General features: G+C 35.5%; 1 protein-coding gene across 7 annotated transcripts in view; it reads right to left on the bottom strand.

Annotated features, from left to right (window-relative positions):
• Positions 1-27,888, bottom strand: part of LOC120299983 (ATP-binding cassette sub-family A member 5-like) — an 82,970-nt gene that overhangs the window by 48,026 nt on the left and 7,056 nt on the right. For all 7 annotated transcript variants that reach the window (XM_039325397.1, XM_039325395.1, XM_039325394.1 and 4 more), the window contains exons 3-10: positions 23,239-23,443; positions 21,206-21,367; positions 20,190-20,287; positions 18,292-18,521; positions 13,471-13,612; positions 12,304-12,492; positions 10,019-10,166; positions 128-296 (exon numbers count right to left, since the gene is read on the bottom strand). In XM_039325397.1, coding sequence (XP_039181331.1) covers positions 128-296; positions 10,019-10,166; positions 12,304-12,492; positions 13,471-13,612; positions 18,292-18,521; positions 20,190-20,287; positions 21,206-21,367; positions 23,239-23,443 — 1,343 coding nt within the window. The remainder of the gene's footprint in view (positions 1-127; positions 297-10,018; positions 10,167-12,303; positions 12,493-13,470; positions 13,613-18,291; positions 18,522-20,189; positions 20,288-21,205; positions 21,368-23,238; positions 23,444-27,888) is intronic.

The following is a 27,888-nucleotide window of genomic DNA, read 5'->3' as shown; positions in this document are numbered from 1 at the left end:
CCTGATTATGCAATTCTGAGTTATCAAACTTAAGTAAGAAATTCAGATAAGAAATTTCAAATTAGGTAAAGAAATATTAGCATCTGGTTTTAGCAGCTGAAGGAAAACACAGAATACCCAATCATACCTGATAGCTTCTTTTCCTTGAAATTCTGATGACACGGCTTCAATGATCTCATTGAAATCTAAGTTCGTATTAATATTGCTTTCATACAATTCTTTGTAATTTTTTGTTCTCTTTGACCAAAATGAGGGCTTGAGAAAGAAAAAAAATTGTCTACGCAATCCATATTCTCCTGAGCAATAAAAGAAAAATAAGGACTACAAATATTAAATGCTGTTAGCAACAATATATAAATATTTAAAAGATATATGTTCACTTATACTGGTCTATGATTGCATTATTTTCATCAATTACAGGTAGTCTCCGATTTACAATCACAATTGAGCCCAAAATTTCTGTTGCTCAGTAAGACAGTTGTTAAGTGACTTTTCCCTCATCTTATGACCTTTCTTTGTAGACCTTTATTTTATTGTTAAGCGAATCATGGCAGTTGTTAAGTTAGTCAGAAGTTGTTAAGTGAATCTGGCTTCCCCATTGTCTTTGCTTGTCAGAAGGTCATGAAAGATGATCACAGCCGGTTCCGGATTGCAGCACTCGCAGCTGTGCAAGGAGACTGCTCTCCTCGCCAACTGATTTTCCGCTGCCGGTAGACCCTTAATCGGGTCGAAAAGCCACCTTGGAGGGGCGGCTACCGGTGAGGAGGTCCTTGTCATCCTTGGGAGAGCAGCAGCTTCTTCCAAGGACCGAGATTGCTCCTTTGGGCCAACGGTGGAAACAACAGCCAGTAAAATGGCCGTTCACCTTGCCGCTGTAAACAGAAGTCAGAAGAACATCTAAGCACAGGAACCACCGTGGCTGAGCCAGGTAAGACTTTTTCTTTTCCTCTCTTGCTTCTCCTTTTTTTTTTGTCCCTGTAAAAAGCACTTTTGAAATCATTTCCCTGCTCTGAGAAAGTGGCGTTGGTGAGTGTGGGAAAAAGAAGCTTATGGATTGAATTAATTTAAAGTGATTTTTTTTCTCTATTTTTTTTTTCTTCACTTTGGGGTCTTGGAAAACTTTTTAATATTGAATCTGCTATTGGACTTGAATTCTCCTTTTTTCTGTGTTTCCTGATCTTGTTTATGAGATTCCTGGTCTATGGGAGAAGATTTTACATTGTACTGAGGACACCTTGTGGAAAAAGTTAAAATTGCAACTTTCTTTTTTTTCTGATGATCAGACTGACCTTGACTTTCAGATTACCATAAAAGGAAGAATACAAAGAAAATTAACAGCTGTACTGGTGGGGGTAGACATTGATTAAATGTTTTCTGAACATAGCCTCTACTAAATGATACAGACTGTTTCTAATTATTTTTGAAATGGAGCAACCCTTGGTTCAACTTGACTATAAACTTATACTGGAAAAACTTTATGAAGCTACTGATGAAATACGTTCGCAAATAAAAGAATTTACTATGGAAATAAAAAACAGAAATTCTGCTTTGAATCTACAAATTGACTCTCAGACCTTATATGAGCACTCTATAGACCAAAAAACAACAGAAGTGGGATTAACTAAAGGTAAAGAAGATTCCATCCTATTTCATATGCATGCTGATGAGATCTTCGAGGAACTAAAAAGGATTCCAATTAAACCACTTACAACCTTAAAACCAACAGAAATGGACAGACAAGCCCAACGAACTGAGAACTATGGTAGCTTGGATAAACAACTATCATCTACAAAGTTGGACATAATTGAGACAGCTATTCAACAGTTTCAAACGTGGAGATTTGACTTTTCAAAACAACAAGGGATTACTTACAAAGGAGCTAGGTCTCTAAAACAGAAAAGAGGTCGTCTCTGTCTGATTCAAAGATACTACAAGGCATAAAGAGTGACTTGTTCATTGATATACAGGCCTTGTTATGGAAACCGGTTTGGTATAAAAGGAAAGCTAGAATAAGATTTAAGAATGTGACTTAAGGTTTTATGTAATGGGTTTAAAAGGCTTATTAGATATGGATTGATTTATGGCTTAAGACAGTTAAATAAGAGGCTAGATTGAATAAAAATTAACTAAAGGCTTGAATTTAATAATAACTTGTTTTGTTTATGTATTAATATGTTTTGGATACAGTAACTTTGGGAGGACGTTAAAGGAATTTGATACAGATATTGAGGGATTGAATGTTAGATTATAAAGAATAATAGAAATAGAAAGGTATTTTTTCTCTTTTTTTGTTTTGTTGCTGTTTTTTCTTCTTTGTTCTTCTTTTTCCTTTCTGATTTGAACTAATATTTTCTTTTCTTATTAGAACTGATAGTTATTTTGTAATGGAAGAGGAATAGGAAAAAAGAAGAAATGATATTAATAAATGTTTATTGAATATGTTAAGGGAAAAGGTTATGGGGAGACTCCCGAAGTGTTAACTAGGTATTTAGATTAGAAATATGGAATATAGCAAGTGAAATAGTCAAACTTAACACAGGATATGGATTTATTTAGATGAAAGATTATTGAGGATTGTTATGATTGATTTAGTTGTATTGAAATATATCAATTTGAATATAATATGTCATTAGAGGGAATAGAGAGGAGGTTTTTAATGACTTAATCTGAACTTTATGAGTATGACTTTGTTCTGTGGACAATTGATTGCCCTGCCACCACGCTGTTTCTTAAACACTTGTTTGTAAAATGAAAAAAACCAATAAAACTTGTTTAAAAAAAAAAGATGATCACATGGCCCCAAGACACTGCAATCGTCATAAATATGAGTCAAAAAAGTGTCTGAATTTTGGTTACCAAGGGGATGCTGCAAAGGTCGCAAGTATGAAAAACTGTCGTAAATCGCTTTTTGCAGTGCCGTTGTGACTTTGATCACTAAACAAATTGTTGTAAGCAAGTATCAAACTTCAGCAAAAGAACATGGTCTTAAATTTTAAGTACAAAATAAATCAAGACTTCCGGTGGCGTTCAGCTGCGCCGATGGCGGCTTTCTTTTAGCCGTCCGCCCTGGGATCGCGTAAAAGCCGGCGGAAACAGCGAAAATCAGCTGTTCTGCGGCTTAAAACCTCTTTCCTTGGGAGAAGAGGAAGAGGAGAGCTTCTTGGGTAAAGGTAGAGCTCCCCTGGACCCCCACAATTTTAGGGAGGTCGGAGGGTTGAGCTCCCTTGGAGCCCGAGTTTAACTCCGCATTCCAGGTCGTCTTTGTTCCGAAATTTAGGAACAAAGCTAGACACCGCTTCCACATCTGCTTCTCAAAGTGAGATCGTGAGTATTTAAAAGCAGACAGAGCTGACCAGGAGAAATTAGATTTGAGATCATCTGGGACTTTAACTCCTGAAAAGTATCTTCTTCCATTTTTTTCTCTTTGTTGTTTGAAGAAAAGAAAGGGAAAGTGACAGAAGTTAAAGATGGCGCTCGGCTTTCTTGTTTGATCTTTTGCAACAAAGTTAATAGACTGTTCAATATATAAGGCAAGAACTTTCTTCTTTGTTTTTGGATAATATAAGACTGTGAATTTATAGAAATGGCTTCAAAATGATTTGTTTCTTCGGTTCCTAAAGCTTCTATTTCCTCTCCGATAACGCAGACTGTTTCTCAACCTAAGCTAAAAACACCCCCTCCTTCTCCTCCTCCACCTGCATTTTTACTTAAAGACTTACAAGAAGCTTTAAAAAAAATGTTTTAGACATTAAAGAGGAGGTGGATGACCTTTTGGATAGTAAAATGGCTTCGGACAGGGCTGCTATGGCAGAATTACTGGAGGAAAAGAACAAAGAAATGAGAGAGGATATAGTGTTTGCTTTTCAAGGACTAGCGATGCATATTGAGAGGATTGATGACAGATTGGATGAAGTGACGGAAAATGCAGCGAAATTGGAAAGCAAAGTTGATGAGGTTGAGAATAAGGTAGATTTGACACAGGATGAATTAATTATTTCACAATATAGGGATATGGAATTTGCGTTGCGCATTAGAGGCTTGAAAGAAAACCCGCAAGAAGATTTAAAAGAGTTAGTGGTTAAAGATATTGCTTTTAATTTGGGATGGAAACCGAAGGAAATTTGGGATGGGATCGAAAAATTTTTTAGAGTAAATTCATGGATTGCCAGACAAAAAAATCTACCTAGAGATGTGGTCATTTATTTCTCTAGAAGATTAATCCATAATGAAATTGTACAAGCTTTCTAAAAACAGAGGTTTCGAATTGCAGATCAAGATGTCATAATTTTAAAAGAAATACCTCCAAAAATTTTAAGAAAAAGAAAAGAATTCACTTTTTTATCTGAGGAGCTTAAACGTCGTCAAATCCAGTTCAGATGGGAAATTCCAGCTGGGATAGTGGTGAACTACCTAGGAACACGTTACAGATTAAATACAGTTTTAAAAGCAAAAGATTTTTATTCTTCCGTTCTGAAGGCAGATTCGCCCTTATCTCCGCAAGCTAGTAAAACTGGAGAAGAGCACACAGTTGGAGGTGCGATTTCTTTGATTGCTAAAGATATACAAGTGGAGTCTGCTGTACAGACTTTGGAGATAAAAGAACAAAGGGTGACTCGTGCAGCGCATAAACGCAGGGAAAAAGATCAGAAGCAGAAGGCTAGTGAAAAAATAGAAGGAACTATTGTTACAGAGCCTGTGGGAGGAGCAAGACCAAAGAGATCTTCTACAGCTGATCTTCAAGTTATGCTTCAAAGGCTTCAACCTGCCAGAAGTGGCAAAGCTTCTGACATGGAATGTTAATGGCTTGAGTTCACCACAGAAAAGAAAAAAAAGTATTTCATTATCTGAAACAATATAACAATGATGTAGTATGTTTGCAAGAGACCCATATAACTTTGAAGGATTCTAAGTATTTGATAAATTCTCGTTTAGGGTCGCACTTCATAGCTTCAGCCCCAGGGAAAAAAGGGGAGTTGTAATTTATGTGAAAAAAAACTTATCGGCCAAATTAATTGATTCTGATTCTCAAGGAAGATATGTTATTATTGAGTTAGTATTACAAGGCAAGAAATTCCTCATTGTTGGATTATATGCTCCAAATCAGCAACAGAAACAATTTTACAAGTTTTTACATGGAAAAATTAATCAGTTGGATTATAAATCAGTTATTTTGATGGAAGATTGGAATGGAGTTCTGGATACAAGGAAGGACAAAAAGGGCTCTTTTAAAACTTTTAATCAAACTAGATTACCTAAAGCTTTTTTTGATATGAAAGATGATTTGGAACTTATTGACATTTGGCGTGAACGGAACTTAAATGAAAGAGACTTTACTTTTTATTCGGATAGACACCAATCATTTTCTAGGATTGATTTCTTTTTAATTACTACTGATCTTTTTTCCAGGGTTAAAAAAGTTAAGATTTTTCCTAGAACATTGTCTGATCATAGTCCTGTGTGGTTGGAGTTATTTGTGGAAGATGGGAATAGAAGATCTTGGAGACTGAATGAAAATTTATTTACACGGTAGGAGCTTGTACAAAAATGTAGAGAACATTTGAAGGAATTTTTTGTCTTAAATATGAATAAGGGTACTTCAATGTCTATGGTTTGGGATGCCAGCAAAGCCTACATGAGGGGAGTTTTGATTCATATGAATAATGCTCTTAGGTCTAAATTGACACAAAAACGTAAAGAAATTGAAGAAGAGATTAAATTAAAAGAAAAGGATTTTGTTTTGAATCCAACGGATAATAAGTTAAAAACTTCTATAGATATGCTTAGGGCGCAATTTAATATGTTAATGGAAGACCAGGTTGCGACCAACTTGCGTTATATGAGACATAATACTTTCTGTAATGCAAATAAGCCTGGGAGGTGCTTGGCTTATCAATTACGTAAGAAACAGAAGGCGAGAATTATAGAGAAAGTAAAATATAAGGGTAGTGAAGTTTATCAACAGAATTTGATTAAAGTGTTTTTTAGATTTTTATACAAAATTATATGCTAGTGATAATATACATGCTTTAGATGTAGAGAAGTATTTACAATTAGTACATTTTCCTAGACTTTCTAATGAACAACAAAATGTGATGAATTGTTTAATTACTTCGGAGGAAATTGGTTTTGCTATTAAGCAGTTAAAGGTTGGAAAGGCCCCTGGTACAGATGGATTAACGGTTAAGTATTATAAAATGTTATTTGAAGAAATGGCAGAGCCATTAAAAGAACTTTTTAATAGTATTTTGCTGGGAGCTTCGATCCCTCCTTCTTGGAGAAGGGCCTTTATATCATTGATTCCGAAGGAGGATCAAGATCTTACTGAACCTAAAAATTATAGGCCTATATCTCTTTTAAATGTAGATTATAAGATTTTTTCTGAAGTTTTGGCAAATAGATTAATGCAGTTTATGAAGGATTTATTTCATAGTGATCAGTCAGGATTTATAACAGGAAGATATATGAAATATAATACAAGACAAATTATTAACTTAATTGAATATTTGGATAAGAATAATCAGATTCCTGCGGCTTTTATATTTTTGGATGCTGAGAAAGCTTTTGATCAATTAGATTGGCAATTTTTATTTTTATTAATAGAGAAAATGAATTTTGGAGATAAGTTTTTATATGCTCTCAAGGCTATATATCAGCAGCAGTCTGCTCAAATTATTATTAATGAGGGATTGACAGAGACTTTTAATATTGAAAAGGGTACAAGACAAGGTTGTCCATTATCTCCTTTGTTATTTGTTTTGACAATGGAGATTTTGTTAATTCAAATTCGAGAGTCTACAGTACTTAAGGGAATAAAAATAAATAAGAATGAGTATAGATTGAGAGCTTTTGCAGATGATTTGGTGTTAACTTTACAACAACCGATCCAATCGGTTAGTCATTTATTGGAACTTATAACTCAATATGGGAAAGTTTCTGGTTTTAAAGTAAATAATAATAAGACTAAGATATTATCTAAGAATATGACTGAGAAGGAAAATGAAATTTTGGTTAGACTTACAGGTTTTCAATAGTGAAGAAGGTTAAATATTTGGGAGTATATATAACCGCTTCTAATGGGAAATTATATAAGAATAATTATGAAGTATTATGGACAAAAGTAAAAAGGGATTTAAATGATTGGAAAAAATTGCAACTGTCGTTGGGGAGAATTTCAGCTGTTAAAATGAATGTTCTACCAAAGTTTCTTTTCTTGTTTCAAATGATACCTATTTTAAAAAAAGATGCTAATTTGGATGAGTAGCAGAGGGTATCAATACATTTATATGGGCTGGGAAGAAACCAAGGGTGAAGTTTAAGATTTTGCAAAATGCTCGAGAAAGAGGAGGGCTTAAAGCACCTAATTTAAAATTATATTATGATGCAGCCATATTAACTTTGATAAGTGATTGGCTTAATTTAACAAATAAAAATATTCTTTCTCTTGAAGGGTGGGATCTATTATATGGTTGGCATGCATATTTAATTTTTAATAAGAAAGTAGATCGGGCTTTTAAATCGCATATTTTAAGAAGTGCACTACTTCGAGTCTGGAAGAAATATTATTATAGGTTAAATTATAAAATACCTATTTGGGGGATTCCTGGACATGTAATTGAGGGGATTCCTAAGGGGATGAATTTTGAAAAAAAATCGTATAAAGAATTACTTATTTGTTTGGGTAATGACTGGCAATTAATAGATGTATTAAGGCAAGAAAATATTTTACAGTCATGGTTTCAGTATTCACAAATAGTGGATAGGTGGACTTTAGATAAGAAAGTTGGACTAACATTAAGAGATGAAAATTTGGTAATTCAGATTAAAGATCAGAATAAGGCTCACATAAAAAGAATTTATAATGAATTAATAGAATTGGATTCGGAAACGGAATTGGTTAAAGATTGTATGGTTAAATGGGCTCAGAATATCCAGGAACCGATCCCATTGGATTTATGGGAGATAATTTGGATTAGAAATGTTAAATTTACACAGGCTCAAAATTTAAGGGAAAATTTTTATAAAATGCTTTATAGGTGGCATTTGGATCCTAAAAAGTTGTCTTGTATGTATTCTAATTTACAGCCTAAATGTTGGAGATGTGGTAGTTCTGATGCAACTTACTTTCATATTTGGTGTAAAAATATTAAGGCTTTTTGGATTATGATTTGGTGGAACATTCAAAATATTTTTAAAAGGAAGATAAAGTTTACTCCTCAACTATTTTTATTAGGGATTTTTGAGGATTTTGATGTCAAAGAAACTATTTTAATGTTGAATTTAATTACAGCAGCAAGGCTACTGATAGGTCAATATTGGAAGAAAGATTCGTTGCCTACAATAGAAGAATGGACACTTAAGGTTTCTAATTTAGCAGAAATGGTTAAAATTTCTGCTTATTTAAAGGATCATACACAAGAAAGATATATTATGGTATGGAGAAGATGGATAGATTATATTCAGATTAAATATGGAACTAAAAAGTTCCATTTATTTTATGATTAAATTTTAATATAATAAGTATTATTAATAGTATTTTATAATTGAAATTATTTAGTTTATTTATTGTTATTATGGTTTTTTATAATAACTGTTTAAAAATGGATTTGTTTATAATATGTTATTAAGGTTTAAAGGGAGTTAAGGGTTAAGTATGAACTTAGTTGTTGTATAAATTGTTAAATTTAATTAGATTATGTATAACATATTTGTTGAATTTAATTAGATTATGTTTGTTTGTTATAACCCTGTACTCGGCTCTGGGAAGTGGGGGGGGGTAGGAGGGTGGGGATGGGTGGGTTAGTGGGTTTATTCTGTTAATTGTTAATAAAACTTTTTAAATAAAAAAATAAATCAAAACTCTATTGCTCAAATAGATCAAGAAATATATCACTGGGTTCAAATATCTCACTAAGCCAAAATGCAGATTATTTGAGTTTTCTTTATCAGATATGCAACAAAATATTATTTAAGAAATGGCTTAACATCCAAAATGAACTCATCTCTGATGAACTATTTTATTTAATGTAACCAGAGTATACATGAAACAAATTATGCACAATAATATTCAACAACTGGCAGCATTTATTCTCATGCATTCCTAGTATTTGTACTTTTTGATGCTTGTGATACATTGAAATCTATGTAATACTAATGCTAATGCAATGCACAAGTAAAAGTTTCACATTATTTTAACCCCTTGGCTAAGTACCTAAACATATAGAGCAGACATGTCAAACTCGCGACATCACGTGACGTCGCGCAACGTATTGGAGCTTTTTCCCCATTGTCGGCAATGGGTGGGCGAGGTTTCCTCGTGACACGTCTGGCCCGCGGGCCGGCAGTTTAACACACCTGATATAGAGAGATTCTCTGTTAAACCAGAAGTGGTTTGGGACTGGAATATAATTATATGCACTCTAGCCCAGTTTAAAGAAAATGGCAAATTCTGATTTTCTGACAATCTAAAACTAAAGAGAAATCTGAATATAAATTGCTATTTATTGATTACATCAAATAACTTCCAACTTTTTAAGAGAAAGAAATGAAAAGAAATAGTTCAAATATTTAATAAACTAAACGTCAGATAGTATATGAATATATTATTGTCCTTAAGAGTTATTCATACATTTTTTGCTGTGTTTCTGTAAGAGACAAGGGATATATAAATTACAATAGCTTAAGCAATTATCCTAGTTCAGGCTTATTGGGTGTCAATTTTTTAAAAAACTGAATGTTATATTGTAGTACATATAAAATAGAACCACAAATAGACATAAATTTAGCTTTCAGCGTGTACTAGTGCTATGAAGCAATCGTACTGTAGTTTTATATCAAGTATTCGGACTGCAAAAAAGTTCCTGCAAAGAAATTTTGATCCTTCAGAATGTAGGTGTTGCTAGAAATATATGTAAAATGCATATTGCTGATAAATATATTTTAAGTTTTGAATTCAATGCAGATCAAATAAATGATTATACTTAGTTGAAATCTTTCTTCTTAGTCAAAAATTCAATCATACCTGGAATAACCTGATCCAAGTAAACTGCCAATAGTAAATAAAGCACACTGTCAAGAGCCAGGAGCAGTATAGCAATAATTAGTGGATAAGGTCCGTAAGTTAAATTTGAAAAATTAACTCCGTCTTCATAATCTTCTAAATGCATAACCTGCAAGCAGATAAGGAATTTGAATATTATTTGGAATGCCATCATAGCATTAAAATACTAGAGAAGCAATTAACATTTATGGCACTCCATTGCAAATTAACACAGTTTGACACGAAATAATTCTTCCATTTTATCAAATAATTTGAAACCACTTTATTCCTAAGGATTCATAATTTATCTGGTTTAGCTTGGATATTTTGGATAGAGTTTATTTATTGTTTATTTTTATAATTAGCTTTACTTATACTAAGTAAATATTTTTGAAGTAAATTTTTATCTTCAAAATCAGGCAATTAATACTTATATTAAAAATAAGCACACATTTTACTGCACGTTTTCAAATGGTCATAGTCTTTTGTCCTGTTGAGCCACATTTTTGATTGCAAATTTCAAAACCTGGCTATATTGCAACCTTGCTTTTTGATCTGAAATGTTGTCATATAAACTACCGTATATGCCGGTGTATAAGACGACTTCCGGAAGCGCTAAACTCGGCGCCAAAGATGGGGGTCATCTTATACGCCGAGTCGTCTTATATGCCTGATATACTGGTAGTTTCTAGCGTATAAGACGACGTTCTAGGAAGGCGACTCGGCGATAAAGACGGGGGTCGTCTTATACGCTGGGTTGCCTAATATGCCGGCATATACGGTAGTGAAAAAAATATTAAGCAATATTAAGCAATACAATGACCAGAATATAGCATGTAAATGTTTACTATAGAAATAGCTTCCAGAGAAGAATAGTAGCTTTTGTTCTTGCTGTAACATAATACTTATTATGACCTAAATTTATATCAAAAATAAATTGTTTCACAAAAGTGTTGTTGATAAAGCTGCTAAACAAGATTGTAACTAATAATCATTTCTTGTATATAGTTAAGTTCTCAGCTTACGTCCACTGGTTCTGCGACCCAAGTTACAAAACTAGTGCTGAAAAAATGAACTTATAATCAGTCCTTGATGTTCTGACTGCAGTGATGTGATCTAGGTGCTTGGGTCATGATTATAGCACAGTAAGCTGCATTACATGATCACCATTTGTGATCTTCCCTGCCAAAATAAATGAGGAAGCAGTCAGGGAAGGTCGTAAGACACCTCAGTAAATCACTCTCACCACTTTTTTCTCACAAAGAGTCCACTATGGACTACAAGATCCCAGAGATCTCATATTCTGTAGCACCCCTCACCACCCACATTCTGTAGCATGTGCCTGCCTGCAGCACCCCTCCTTCCTGTGGACCCTGTAGGGCCTCTGCCAATTTGCCCTAGGCCTTCAGGAGCCCTCCTGTGGCCCCCACTGATCTGCTTGTGCTTCCTAGCACTCGACTGCAGCACCGCCCACACTCTTTACCTCAGAGTCCTGCCTCTTCCCACTTAATGACTCACACATTTGGGAGTTATAGCACTAGCATTAAGACCTATATACTGCTCTACTATACTTTACAGCACTCTCCGAGTATCAGCATATGGCCCCCAATAATCTGGCTCCTCATTTTACCGACCTTGGAAGGATGGAAGGCTGAGTCAATCTCGAGCCCCATCAGGTTCAAACTCCAGACTGTGGGCAGAGTTAGTCTGTAATACTGCATTCTAATCACTGTACCACCAGAGCTCCTGGTTTTTGGTAGCAACTTGGATTCCCATCACCAAGAAGTGTGATTACATCACCTGTGCTTTATCACTGCATTGCTTAACAACAGTAACTCTGGTCCCAATTGCCTGAGATGTAGCTGTACAGTGCTCACTAAAGAATCTGATATCCATCAGTTCCTATTCTAAGATTATTAGTTTGTTACAGAAATCGGTCCTTGATTTAAAAGAAATAATTTTAACTGATGAAGGAAACAGCAACAAACAAGAAGCATGTTAACTGAAAGTATAGAATAAGGCAGTGTTTCCCAAACTTGACAATTTTAAGGCATGAGGACTTCAACTCCCAGAATTCCACAGCCAGCAACGCTGGCTGTGGAATTCTGGGAGTTGAAGTCCACATGCCTTAAAATTGTCAAGTTTGGGAAACACTGGAATAAGGCAAATAATGTCTCTATGTCTATCTTTCTCTCACTAGTGTCAATAGCTGGGATTCGAACCATAGAAAGTTGTATAACAATGTATAAGTAATGTATTTTACTAACCTGTGCAACACCAATTAAAAATGTGCATTGACACAGAGGGCTTACCAGCCACACAAAGGATTTTGGAATATCCTCTACCAGGAAAATTGTGAGACCCACAATACCAAAAGCCAGGGTTGACAAAAACTCAACTGTACCAACATGTTTTGATTTTTTGAAAAGAGGAGTCAACATGAATGCAAAGAAAACCTAAACAGAAATGAAACAATTATTTCAATGCATTAGAAACTTTGCAGTAAAATACTAAAATTATAGTCTCCATGTTGATATTACAACAATTAGAATCATCTGAATTTAACACACCAATGGCTATTATTAAGATGGCTTTCATTGGAAGCAATCAGAGGGTTGATTTTATTTCTTAAAATTTTCAAATTATGTGTTTTGGGGGTGGCCAGAGAATTTAAAAGTCAGAGATGATCAAGGCATTTCTAAATTTCTAGAATAACCTGGCTTTCATATACTGCAATATTCAATTTTACTTCAAGCATAAGTAAAAATATAAAATGTAATATATAGAAGTACTCTACTAAAAGCAAGATACCAGTATGTTTTCATTGTGAGTTGAAAAAATAATACTGTATCCAAAGGCAAATTGCCTTTTCAAACAGTTCCAGTTCAGGAATGTCAGTGATTGAGAGACAACTGAAGTCATGATATTTTATATGGTTTTTTTAAATTGTGTTAACTGATGTGTAAATAATGAAAAATGAAGCTAGCAGTGTGCTGATTATATTATTTGCACAACTTCTCCATTGTAAGAATGGACAATAAATTCAACATACAGAACCAGACCAGAAATCAATAAAAAGCTAGAATACATTCTTATTTCCATATAATAATGTCATGTTATTAAAATGACTTTAATATTAGTGCCTTTTGGACTACATAAATATTTGTTATTAATAGTGATCTCTGTAATCATCACAAAATATTACATGTTTAAAGACTTAGTAAACACTTAGGTAAATCAGAAAGTATACTCAAAACAAAATAAGAAGCAACATTTGTTATCTTAAGCAAATAAAACTGCATCAAACCTCTGCCAGCTATCATTCAGCGAAAAGAAAACCAAATTGCTTATGTAGGTCAAATAAGACTCTAAAACATTACCCATAACTACAATATAGCAACAATGACCACACAAACACACATACAAACACTTACGGAGGATATTCCATACAGGAAAAAAAGAAGAAATATCACAAAGCTGCTACTTTTGGGGAAAAGCGAAGAGAATGTTGCAATGACCGACATAAGAAGAGACATGACAAATATCAGACTGGTGTACAGTAGGACCCAAGAAAGCCTAAAAAAGAAAACATACAATGAAGATTCATGAATTCAAAGCTGTGTGTTATTACTACACAAAGATAACTTACCTCTGCTTCAAAGATCAGCAATCTTTTCAGGCAGCAGGCACCATCATGCTATTTTGCACAATGTTGCAGACATCAAAAAAATAAATTTAAAAAATTTAAAAGGCAGAAATATTGTGGTATTTAATGTAACAACATAAATATTTTACAATATTTGGTTATTTGAGAAGACAGTCAGCCAGTTTTTTTTAAACTGAGGAATCAAGAAACATAATTCAGTGATATCATAGATAGCAAACTGCCCATTGTTGCCAATCCATGTTCTAGCTCTTTCAAAGAAACCAAGCAAAAACTGAGTCTTGTGAACATTATCGTCTGTCCTTCTGCCTGTCCGTCTGTCTGTCTATCTAATTTATATAGCTGCCCATTTCACAAACAAGGGATACAATAGAACTGGGGAAGTCCCCTTTAAACAAAAAGTTTTTAATCAAAGAGCTCTTACTCTTGACACTTCCACAGACAGTATTATGTGTAAACCAAATTACAATTTGTTCAACAAACTGTGTTGATAAAAATTATTTTAGTGTAAGATATGAATGTTATCAATGTGTCCAGGTAGCCTACTAATAGGAACACAGAGGTGTACATTCATACAACCTAACATATGAAGAATTACAGAATTCTGTAATACTGTTAATACAAAAGACAAAAGCTTTGCAAATATCTAAGCAACTAACAAATAAGTATCTAGTAGGACTCTAAAGTCCTTTGGATGTGATTCCGAAAAGGTGCCCTAGAGCAGGGCTTTTCAACTGGTGGTACGCGTACCATTGGTGGTACGTGACCATCTGGCTGGTAGTACACGGTGTTGCCTTCCTCCCCCCCGCTCCACTCCTTCCCACCTCGTTTGTGGAAAATATGCTGCTTGGCGGCAGCCTGCACGAACTCTACCGAATGTGCCCTGCAGGAGGTGTGTGAAAAGCGCAGGCGCAAAGCAGGGACTCCCCAGGGACTCATTGTGCAGCAACCGGACTGACTTCTTCTCGTGCACGCAGGTCAGCGGGATCCATATCGCCCTTCCCCTCCCTCTTCTTACTCCACAACAAGCACTAGCCTGATAGGAGACAGAGCCGTCTACTCCCTCGGCAGGAAGGGGTTTGAGACCGCAGGAAGGGTTTTGAGACCGCTTGCGTCACAGCCCTGCAGGCAAACATCACAACCGGCCCTCCTTCTTTTCCCCCTTCTCTCTCTCTGTTGTGGCCTCACTCTCTTCCATCTTCTTTTCCTTCCCCCCCCCACGAGCTTGCGATACCCCTCAGGGCCCTCATGTTGCCTCCAGAAGACTCAGCTGTTTGGAAGCCAGAAGTCGGAGCCGCTCAGCTGTTGGTCAGGACGCCCACGGAGCCGACACCCACGCTGCGAGGTAGAACGGCGCCGGACGATGGTCTCCTTTGCCGCCCTGCATGTCATCCTCGATCCCTCCCCCAGCCCGTTCATGTCGAGCCTGCTTGGCTAGGCTAGGCAAAGAAAAAGCACGGAGCTGCGAGCTAAGATCGCAGGCAGGCCAGGGAAGGGGGTGAAGAAGAGGAGGGGGATTGGGAGAGAGGAAATGCCAAGCTTGTCCTCGCCTCTCCCAAGGACCTCCTGCATCACCTCACAGGAACACCTGGTTTCAGATGTACGCCGCAAAATTTTTTCTCACGCAAAGGAGGAAAAACGATTGCGGAACACTTGGGAATCCCTTGCAAGGCACCATGTACCTTGGCGCTTACTTTCTAACGTCTTCCCCCCGTGTTTTCTGCTCTACCCTGAATTCGCCTCCCTTCCACTCTCTTTACGCAGCCATCTATCATCTTAATACAGCCCTAAGTCTGTCTCGCTTTCAACTCCCCCTAAAATTCTTCATTCACGCAGGCTTCCAGAGTTCGGCCGGCAGGATATAGGTAACCCCTCCCTTCCCCTGTCCTGCTGCCTCCCATGGCATCGCGCCGCTCCGCGTCCTGCGCCTCAAGACTCCGTGGCACAGAATTGCTGGTGTGGTCCCCAATGGCCGCTGATGCGCTCCCCGCTGCCAGCGACCATGAAGCCCTGGCAATTGCTCCAGCTGAAGAAGCGGGTGGCTGGGAGGCCGCCGCAGCGCTGATCTTCTGCACCCGTCAGCTGGCGACCCCCCGAATGTGCACTTGTCAGCTGGGAGGTCTGGCGACGGAGCTGGCCGGCGTGGCGATAGGGAGGCAGCAGCTTAGCGGGCAGGTTCCCGCCTGCTTGTGAATGTTGGGCCCACAGGGCTCGACACAGAGTCGACGGTCCGACATAACTTCCCTCCTCGGATGAGAAAGAAGGAATCTCTCCTGCCCGTGTCCCTTCCCCCCCCCCTCAAGCGACAACAGGAGGTTGCAGACAACTAAGTCAGCTGGTACAGGAAGCCCTGGAATGGCCAGTCCAGGGCGCCTGGTTGCAGTGCTGGATGTCTTTTGCTCCTCCTAGAAGCCGGTGGCAAGAGAAAGAAGTCGTTCAAACTTCAAGCTAGCTACTGGATGCCTATTCGCACTTTTTTTTCCTTTTTTTTTCAGTACTTGTCTGCCAACCACCCCATCTGTAAAAGAAAAAGTCTTCCACCCAAGCATAACTTTTAAGGATTTTAAGGATCTTTGAGAGGAAGAGAGGGAGAGAGAAATAGAGAGAGGGAGAGAAAGAGGGAAAGAGAAAGAGAGAGAGGGAGAGAGGGAAAGAGAAAGAGAGAGAGGGAGAGAAAGAGAAAGAGGGAGAGAAAGAGAAAGAGGGAGAGAGAAAGAGGAGAGGGAGAAAGGGAGAGGGAGAGAGAGAAATAGAGGGAGAAAGATGGAGAGGGAAAGAGGGAGGGAGAGAGGGAGAGAGAGAGGGAGAGAAAAATAGAGAGAGGGAGAAAGAGGGAGAGAGGGAGAGAGAGGAAGAAAGAAAGAGGGAGAGAGAGATTAAATTAGTAACATGGTTAAGTGAATCTGGTTTCCTCCATTAACATTGCTTGTCAGAAGGTTGCAAAAGGCGATCACATGACCCTGGAACAATGTGACCATCATAAATATGAAACAGTTGCCAAGCATCGAAATGTAAATCACATGACCCTGGGGATGGTGCAACAGTCATAAGTGTGAAAAATGGTCATAAGTCACTTTTTTCAGTGCCGTTGTAACTTTGAACAGTCACTAAGCAAACTGTTGTAAGTCAAGGACTACCTGTACTTTATCACTTTTTTCCATTTGGGGGGGGTCATCGCTAGGTGACTGGTGGTACTCGAATGTTGCCATATTCTAAAAGTGGTACAATCGGTGAAAAGGTTGAAAAGCCCTGCCCTATAGCACAGGAATAAGAATAAATCACTTGTTTGCAAACTATCTTCTTGGGAAAAGATGTCGTGGTTTTAAAGAGTTACAGGCAGGCACTACATTCATACCTGTACACATTCCAAAAGAGCCTCTGGAAAGCTAATCCAAAACACTGCACAGATCTAATTATCTAAAGTGATCACTGACTCCAACAGAAGAAACAGCAATAACAGCAGTTGTTTCATGACTATCTGGATTTTTCAAGAAAATAGAGGAAAACCTTAAGACCTGTCCTTTACACAAAAGTGTCATTGCTCTGGAAAAATCCTTCTATACTATCTTAAAATAAAATTCATTGAATTTTCCAAAGTTAAGAATTATTTTTTATCTTGCTTCATCTAATATACATATTTTTGCACATAATTTTGCCTTAAAATATAGAGAAATCATGTTTGCTAATATAAGTTTTTTCTGCACAGGAATTTTGAAATAAAAAGAACTAATTTTACCAGAAATGCTAAAATTAATTCCTTTGTTTAAGGAATTTGTTATAGAATTCCTTTGTTTAAGAAATTTAAACAAAAGACTGTTTGCAACAACTAGTCCAAATCTTCAAGAATGGATATCATAATTATTCTCTGAACATACTATTTGATGAGAGAGAAAACAAAAGTGTGGAACTAAGACGTCTAGGAATGTTATTTAGAGGAAAGATGGCTATCAATGGACATATTTTCTTTTTTAAACTAGACTGCCCCAAAATATTCCAAAGGACAACTAAACAACTTTATCACATTAATTACATTTTTTTTAAAAAAAAAAATTGGGGTTATGGAAATCCTCTGCAATTCCACCAATCAAGTGCTTCATGCATTCTCTTTACATTTGCCCTTGATTAAAGCTTTCTCATGCATATGTACCCGAAATTTAAACTGAAATTTCAACAGAGAATCTGCACATAGCATTAGAGATGCAAAGCTCTGCATCAATCCAGAAAAGCAAATCAGCTTACAGTTAAAGAGCCATCTCTAAATAAATTTTGTACATATATACACAGTGATTGATAGACCAGTGATGATATAATTGTGACCCAAAACTGCAAAACATTTCAAGTGTCACTTTTATTTTCAAAATTGCATCTGATTCTTCACCGCTCAGTGTTCAAAATGTATCACAATGTAGTCATATCTACCTACTCTAAGAAATAGTCTAAGAAAGCTTGAGAGCAGCCTGAAATGCTTTCTACAAAGAGGCTTTACCTTGGGTCAAAATCAAGATGCTATTAGAACTTTTCTCTCCAATTGTATAACTGAACAATAGCTTTTGCAGTTGTTTAACACCAAAGAGCTAAGAAACTTACTCACCAAAAGGCAGTGTCATGAAGGCCCATTATCATTAAAAATTCTTTTATTTTCTTCTCCTTTTCTGCCACAATATGGATTGCCAAGTAATAACCAAAAGGTGAAAAGGCAATCACTAAGTAAATCAAAATGATTGCACGAGGAAAATTATCTATTTCCAAAATAGCAGATTCTCCCATCATGACAGCTTTTGTTTGTTCCAGTTCTTCCAAAACTGAGAGATTGGTCTTCAGCTAAAAAAAGAAAATGACTATTTAAAACCAGGTTTTGGAATAGCTTCTGCTAATAAAGAAACATTATTTTCAAAGCTGTAAAACAATTTACAATAGATCTATTTATTTTATATCTCCACACAAAGTAATTTTGAGTTTTACAAAGGAGTTCTGATTTACTTTATATATTTCTGCTTTTTTTTTCTATTGGCTGCTCAAATTTTAGAATGAGGAAAAAGTGGAATAAATAAAATAGGAAGACATAAGAAAAAAAATGCTCTGTTATCAATGGATAGAAAACTTGGTTAAAGAACTCTTATTATAGATCAGACTTCTAATACATTTATATTAGCCCAGTTGCAGCCAAGTGATTTTTTAGACTGATCAGGTTGAATTCTCTTTGAGGAGATTGAATTTCAATTGCTGGTAATGGGGTAAAAAAGCTATTAAGCTATTAGCACATTGTTTGAAGCAAAAGAACCCGTCGGGTCTAATTTTTGAAATAGTTGTACAGTAGTTGATAGATAGTAATTGTTAGATTCAGAAGCTTTTAATAGGGTTTTTTCCCTTCTTAAGAAGTCATTTTATGAATTGGATAACTGGTAATTAATATGATATTAATCACTTTATGAGTCAGATAAATATTCAGCAATATCACAAAGTAATATTGATGTTTTGAAAGCTCTTTTGCTATTTAAGAAATATTGGAACTGATCCAATCATCGCAAAATGGTTCAGTTCATGGTCTGGATGGTTTCCAAGTGGAATGGAATAAACTATGGTACTGACAAGACTTTGGAAATACTATCAATAGCAAAAACAAAACAAAAAAACCCCAAATGTATTATAGATCAAATCAACCCAAAATTTACTGGAGGCACAAATGGTTGGGGACAGACTCTGTAAAACCACTTAGAGGGGCCTATAAAGTACCGTAAAAAAAGTATGTAAGTCTAAGTGCTATTGCTATTGCTGTTATATTCTGAACACATTATGCAAATGTAATTTTGGGAAAGGCAGAAGTAAAGAGAATCAAAGGATGAACAGCAACAAGGTGAATGTATTCATTTAAAAGTGCATAGCCGGAGGATATCCGAAGAGACAGGTAATCCTATTTATGGTCCCCAACAGTCAACAAGACTTAACTACATAATGAATTAAACAGTTAATATGAGGAAACACAAAGATATATAGATACAGATATAGATATTCAGATATAAATATAGATATATAGATGTATAGAGATATAGAGATATAGATGAAGATGGATATATTTGGTGAAAATATAAATCCAAAATACACTTTATTTATATGCATGTGACATCTCAAGCAAAAGAATTTCATATTCAGCTATTAGTTACAAACATTAATTCAACATTCCATCAAACATTTTGGTGACTATTACAGCCATTCACTAGGCTATGCACTGTGTAGATTTGAAGAGAAAACCATAATATGGAGACTTGATAGACACATTTGACTATTTCTTCAATCAAATATCGTATTAAGGACCAGTCAAGAAGTACTCTGTGTTCTAAATTATCTACTGTATTTTTTCAATTTCAGATCACTGCATAGCCTAACTGCTCACTTGGATAAAGCATTTTCCTATATAAGAAATAAATAAATATATTGTATTTTGACTAATACAAAGCAATATGGAGTTGTATGCTAATCATTTATATTTACCTGAATAATAGCTGCATCAATGCAGATCTGGAGAGCTGTAAATCCATACCGCCAGTAAGTTTCAGCTTCACATATCTTGGAAGGATTTGAACAACTGGCTAAAAAAAAAAATTTAAAATATTTTTTTACTATCTAACTATTCCAAAACATCAAAAATAGGCTCATATAATGTTTCTGCCATGTAGATGGAGAGAATTGCTTTATCTTCAACTAAGTAGTTATCATATTGGCATGAATAAACTCATCTATTATTTTATACTAAAATATAAGATTTCATATAAAATATATGAAGAAAGAAACTAATATTTAACATAGCCTTCTTCCAAATAGGTGCTCACAAAAAAACCCATAATGAAATTAAAAGACAAAAATATTAGCAGTTATCTGTTAGTGAAAAATAAAAGATATATATGTAAAGAAAGCATGGATGCAATTTGAAATATTTATATCATCTAAAAGCATATGAAAGGATTAAAAATATGATACCATAGTATTAGACAATTTTGTTATTTTATAGAATGAAAAATCTTCAAATTCTTCTTTTCTTCAAATCTTCATTTCCAAACAGTGGCAAAAGCTTAAATTTAGATATTTAGACTGTTTATATAATTAAAACTAAAAACACACATATTAAGGGTTTGTGGATCTAATTCCAACATTCAATCAGTTTGGGATCATCATTTCAATTCAGCAATTCTAAGGAAAAATTTAGACACATCTAATTAAGCCATTTGGTGGATCGAACTGACTTCAAATTAAATGTCCAGCAGGTATAATTACAGCATCTTCATTTATAGTATATTTGAATGACTACATGCCTTTATGGAAACAAAATAGCTAGAATGTTTTTAAAATACATATGGAATCTATGGAACTTCGTAAGTATTTAGAAGTAATTTTGTCAATTGAGTAATACATTACGAACAGAATGTTACAAAAGATCATTCCTATGTTTGAGGAATATCAAATATTTTGCAGCAAGCCTCAATTTATATATATATATATATATATAATACCTCTTGATTCCATGTGAATTGCAGAAACAGGAACCTTTGTAGGAGGAAATCTGAGTTGATAGGACATAGAATCCTTAAAAATTACACCCACAAAGTTTCGGGGACTACGAAATGTAGTCTCTTGCATATCTTGCTCAGTTAGAAATTCTTCAGTAGTGATTCCTATAAAAGAAAAGTATTTCTTCTAATTATTTTCATCTCTGATTATTTGTACTAATGTAAGTACAATCCTATCTGTAACTGTCCCATTTATTAATCATATTTTTTTTGTTTACATATAACATTCAGCCTAAAGTATATCTGAGGCTACTAATGTCAACTTAAATTTTTAAGTCTCTGTTAAAAGTGTGGGATCTTTTAAATGAATAGAGTAACGTATATTTGCAAAATACAGAAACTATTTTGAGAAGATCGGTTTAAATCTACAGAATAGAGTTCTGTGTGCAGGTAGTCCCTGACTTATAACAGTTCATTTAGACCAGGGGTTCCCAACTGGGGGTGCAAGACGATATTACAGGGGGTGCGAAAACTTGGATTTTCAAAATTATAGTGTATATGCATAATTTGTTGCCGTTATTTTGAACTTTTCTAAGGGGTGCGAGAATATATCAGAAGCGTTCTAGGGGTGCGGGGTATAGAAAAGGTTGGGAGCCGCTGATTTAGACACTGCTTGAAATTACAGTGGCACTGAAAAAAGTGACTTATGGCCATTTTTCACACTTACGACCATTGCAGCATCTCCATGGTCACGTGATCAAAATTCAAACACTTGGTACCTGACTCATATTTATGATGTTTGCAGTGTCCTGAGGTCATGTGATCACCTTTTGCATCCTTCTGACAAGCAAAGTCAGTGGGGAAACCAGTTTCACTTAACAACCTGACAACTGCAGTGGTTCACTGAATAACTGGTGGCAAGAAAAGTTGTAACATGGGGCAAAATTCACTTAACAACTGTCTCGTTTAGCAACAGAAACTTTGGGCTCAACTGTGGTCGTAGTCAAGGACTACCTGTACTAAAAAGCATGGGTTTTCAACACAGACTGCAGGATGGCAAGATTCTTTCAGTCATGAGGAACAAAGCTATAAGAACCATTCTCCTTGCCAGTGCCAAATAGGATGAATGTCAATGCTGCTAACATCGGATGTTTTTGCTTTGACAACAGTTAGAGATACAACCACTTTCTTCTTATATTTTACCTTTAGAGTTAGATTATGCTGGGGGGGGAGGAATGTGCGTGAGAGTTTAGATAGACATAATAATACTGGACTAGTGTGTGAACCAAACTTAATGAAATAAGAGAAGATAAGAATTGGGCTGGAGGACTGGAGGGAAAGCCTGCATTTCAAACTAATTGGAGAATATGATTTATGACTGTTAATTGGAGGATGGAATTGTGCTTTGATACTATGAGCTCAGGGGAGGGGAATCCAGTTTTTGGCTTCTACCATGTTAGTGCCGATGCTATGCTTCTCAAATAAAGATTCTTTAAGGTAAACAATGCCTCGAAGTTCTTTGAAGAGTTTCATCTGTCGGAACCATGACAATGAGATTTTAGCTCCATTGGATACATATCCATTGGTTCTGGTCCTTTCTGTTAGGGGGCATTAATCAATTTGTTTTGTTCACATGTAATTTGCTGGACTCTAAGTGAAATTTGGATCTGCAGCCTCTGAGCCACCTTTCTATTATCAGATATGTTAGAATAGGGCTTTTATTATTTATTTTATGTATCTATTTATCATATTTGTATCCCACTGCAATCACAAGAACTTCAATGACTCCCAAAGAGTATATGATGATTGATTGATTTGGGACACAAGAGGCATATTGCTAGAATAAGTTTTAGAAGGAAAAAAAATAAATGTGTGTTAATATAAAAGAATATTTATAAATATTTAATATGAAATAACAATGTGCATGCTATTATATGGAAATAACATGTTTAATCTATTTTTCTAACTGTGTCTTCCTAGCAAATACAAGAAAAAATATAAACATATAGGAGAACAGAAGAGTTTGTTTATAATACCTTCTGTAAAATATTCTGCAGACATTTTGTGCATGATTTTTCTCGTCACATTGTTCACTGGTGTGTAGCCAACAACAAACTCAGAAATACTAGAGTGATCCACAGAATAAAGATCAGAGTCAGGAATCTCATCGTATTTCTTATTTGGATACATCATGCTCAATAATATTAGCCAGAATAAAAAGAAAAGTGGAAGCAGTATTTCCTGTACAAATAAAATCAACATGTTAAATGAGTAACACCCAGAAACAACCACTTGCAGCTGTATACAATACTCACTGAAACAGAGAGTCTTCTTAAAAATCTGTTTAACATTATTTCACTATTTAAACATTACATATCTGTATATTTGTATAGCATTCACTAATACTGCCTACTATTCTCAACATGATGAGAGAGAAGCTTTCTCTGAATAACATAAATCTAGACTTTTTCAAAATCTAGAATTGAAGATGGGAAAGGATTAATTTCCACTCTCTTGCAGGCTAAGATTGGATTTAACTGGCACTTACTGGGCACTAGTACAGGGGCTCAGAAATAACATCTACACTCTGCCAACAACAAATTTTGGTTGGCCAATGGAGCAGGCAAAGTTTGCTAAATTAGTATACTTGTAAAATTAAAATAGAACATGAAGTCATCTAATATTGAAAAGACGTACAAACTACAGTTTGATGCTCTGCTTATAGTCTTAGCATTCATATATTCCCTGGCAAATATGAACTACATTTGATAGAACAGATCATTTTACATGGTCTGGATAATTACACAAGAAAAATCACTTCACACATACTATATAGTTATTTTAATGTGGTCATAAGGCTAAGACTAATATGAACATAACGGTTCAGTTTGCATTATTCAATCCCAATTATAATTACAGCAACATGGTATATAGTACAATGCAGTGAGACATGTGAAGATCTGTACATTGAGGAAAAAAAACAACCACTGCATAAACCCAATGGCACAACATAGGAGAACAAACCCATCAGGACAAGATTCAGCAGACCATCTGCATTTAAAAGACAAAGGCCACTTTTTTGAAGGCAGCAAAGTCCACATTTTGGACAGAGAGGACTGCTGGTTTGAAAGAGGGATCAAAGAGGCCATCTATGTCAAAATTGAACAGCTCTCTCTCAATAGGGGGGGGGGGATACAACATCATCTATCTCCAGTCTACAACACAGTCCTTTCAACAGTTCCAAGAAGACTCCACATACATTTGCACCACTCAGGTGACCATTCAGTCAAAGCTGAAGAAGCTTTTTGGATGAGAAGCAAAACTTCCTCAAAGAAAAACAAGAAAATCCAGTTGCCTCTTGAAAAAGCATCTTTGGGACAACCATGACTTGGATGACCGAGAATCTCCATAGACAGTCACAATTCCATACTTGACAGATGGAACTGAACAACTCTCCCAGTATCTGGAGACTAAAATATACGAATAACGGCTGCAGGACTTAGGTTTGGCTAGTCTAAAGAAAAGAAGGAACAGGGGAGACATGATAGCAGTGTTCCAGTATCTGAGGGGCTGCCACAAAGAAGAGGCGGTCACATTATTCACCAAAGGGCGGGACAGAAACAATGGTTGGAAACTGATCAAAGAGAGAAGCAACCTGGAATTAAGGAGAAACCTTCTGACAGCGACGACAATTAACCAGTGGACTAGCTTGCCCCCAGAAAGCATGGGCACTCCATCACTGGAGATTTTTAAAAAGAGGCTAGACAGTCACTTGTCTGAGGTAGTATAGGTTCTCCTGCTTGAGCAGGGGGCTGGACTAGAAGGCCTCCAAGGTGCCTTCCAACTCTATTCTATTCTATCTAAGTGCACTACTGCTGAAAGAGGAGCTTAATTTTCATTTTTAAACATCCCTAAAACTGGAGTATCCATACCCAACTGGAGTTATAATCCATACCCAACAAAAATGGATCTGCTTAATCTAATAAAACAAAATGATATTCCTTATATTCCAGTATATGTATCAGTATCTTAATCTGTTTTTATTTTTTATTTTAAGAGAAATGAAAAGAGAGAAAGCCCTTTGTCCACATGATTAATCCAGTAGAATCCTATAACATACAGTATATATTAAGATTTTTATTCTCATATTGTTGGTGGATATATAAAAATATTTTTGAACGATGTTTGAATGCTGCCCTTTTCTTTTTGTGAGGCTCATGTAAGTGTAATATTGAAGCCTGGAAAAGATCCTGTAGAAAGGTATAAGCCAATCCATGATTTCTTTACATCTTGTCTGCAGTTCTGACGTTGAGAAACTTAATATATTACTTACAATAATTCATCCTGCGCAATTTGGCTTTATAAAAGGCTAAGCCTTTTATTAAAGAGTAAGCTTTAGATAATACTAGACTGCTGATTAATGTTTTAAAAGTAAAATCAGAGAAACTAGATTGTGAGTAGTTGCTTCACTGGATGTAGAAAAAGACTTTGATGTGGTACAGATTAAAGTTTTAATATGTTTTCTCAGATGTAGATTCCCCCCCCCCATTATAATTTCTTGGGTTAAAATCCATCTATTGTGATTACAAATGGAATTATTTGTCCTCCAATTAAAATATCTCAGGAAAGATTTTTTTTATATTTCCTCTCATTATTTATTTATTAAATTGATATGCTGCCCATCTCACCTAGAGGCCATTCTGGGAAACTTACAAGACATATTTTAATTGATATAGGAACCACTGGCTTGTTTTATTGCACAGTTAAAGCATATAGAGTATAAAAATATTTGCAGTTGAAGATAACTTAGTCTTTCTTTTTTTTTTTAGAGCGAAGCACATTTTATTGAAAATTTTTAAAATTTTTACAACAAACAGAAAAAACAATAACAAAAAAACAAAACAACCCTCACTCACCCAACCCCTCCCAAACCACCCCCTCCATCCCCCCCCCCGAGCTTCCCAGAGCTGAATATAGGCTTAATTAAAATTTTAAAAATCCTAAAAAAAAGTTAAACAACTTATAAAATAATTAACAATAAGATATATATAACAAAAAAAACATAAGCATTAAAAAGAAAAAGTGCTTAAAAAAGAAGAAAAAAGAAAGAAGAAAAGAGATAAAAAAAAAGAAAAAAAAGTGCAATCTGTAAAATATCAAAGTTTATATACAAGTTATAAAAAGGCTAAATGATATTTTTTTATATCCAATTTGTATTGTGTGAAATTTATCCATTTTTCCCATACGGCAAAAAATTTCTCTTGCGATTGCTCCTTTAAGAAAGCCGAAATCTTTGCCATTTCCGCCAGATAAGAAACTTTAAAAAGCCACTGTTGCAAGGTAGGCAAAGATTCTTTCTTCCAATATTGCCCTACTAACAGCCTTGCGGCTATAATCAAATTCAACATCAATATAACCTCCTTAGCATCACAATCAGTAACAATACCTAACAAAAACAATTGTGGAGTAAATTTTACCCTCTTTCTAAAAATTCTTTGAATATTCCACCATATCTTAATCCAAAAAGCTTTTATATTTTTACACGACCACCATATATGATAATAAGTGGCGTCCAGGCAACCACATCTCCAACATTTAGGCTGTAAGTCAAGATATATAAGAGACATTTTTTGTGGATCAAGGTGCCATCTATAAAACATTTTATAAAAATTCTCCCTTAAGTTCTGGGCTTGTGTAAATTTGACATTCCTCACCCAGATAGTTTCCCAGGTATCCAGTAGAACTGGTTCACCAAAATTTTGGGCCCATTTAATCATACAGTCTTTAATTAGTTCTGATTCTGAATCCAGTTCCACTAGAACCCCGTAAATTCTCTTAATGTGAATTCGTCTTTGATCCTTTATTTGTTTAAAAAGATTTTCATCTTCTCTAAGCAAGCCCATATTACGATCCATCTTCCATCTATCCACCATTTGTCTATATTGAAACCATGAATAGGTAATATTTTCATGTAGTAAATCTTCCAAAGATTTTAGCTGCCAATTTTAACTTAGTCTTTCTTATATGTTGAGGATATTTTGAACCTTACTGATAGTTCAATGGCCTTTATTTAAATTTCTCAAAATTATTTGGTAAATTATCAAGTTAATCCATTCAGTGGAATAAGTCATACAGTATCTAGTTTCAATTGGATCTGACGTATCTGAGGAAATTTGTAAAAAACAGAGACCTGTTTATTGTGTCCTCTTAAATACTGTACCTTTGAATCATTATTCCTACAGAAGATCCTCATTTTTAATTTAAAGGTATTCAAAATGGACAGGATGCTATCAAAGGTGATGGTTCTGAAAGCTACAAAGGCTTTTTTAGCAGCTGCAGAAAAAGGCAAAAATAAATTGGCCCATGTATGGTGGTGCAGGGGGAGAGAGACGGCCTCCCAGCCATGGTGGTATAGGGAAAGGGCTCAACCTCCTTCAGCATTTCACGTACCGGTGAACTTGCAGCTAGCTGAGAGCTCCTGGTCCATGGGAGGTTTCCATGAGCCAGTGGCGGAAGGACTCCCAGAGCCTCTTCCCCTTCAAGGCATCCTCATGTGATCACTTAATGAGCTGCATGATCACTTAATGACCACAACTGTCCCAAATGTGGTCATAAGTTGAAGACTACTTGTACAAATATTGAAATTGCCAAACTAAAGCATTATCCTTAATAAAATCATTTAATGA

The sequence above is a fragment of the Crotalus tigris genome, unplaced genomic scaffold (genome assembly GCF_016545835.1).
Source record: "Crotalus tigris isolate CLP2741 ecotype Arizona unplaced genomic scaffold, ASM1654583v1 scf7180000024337.5909745, whole genome shotgun sequence".
In the NCBI taxonomy this organism is placed as follows: Eukaryota; Metazoa; Chordata; class Lepidosauria; order Squamata; family Viperidae; genus Crotalus; species Crotalus tigris.
The sequence above is the reverse complement of the archived record's forward strand: the minus strand, read 5'-3'. Positions and strand labels throughout refer to the sequence as shown.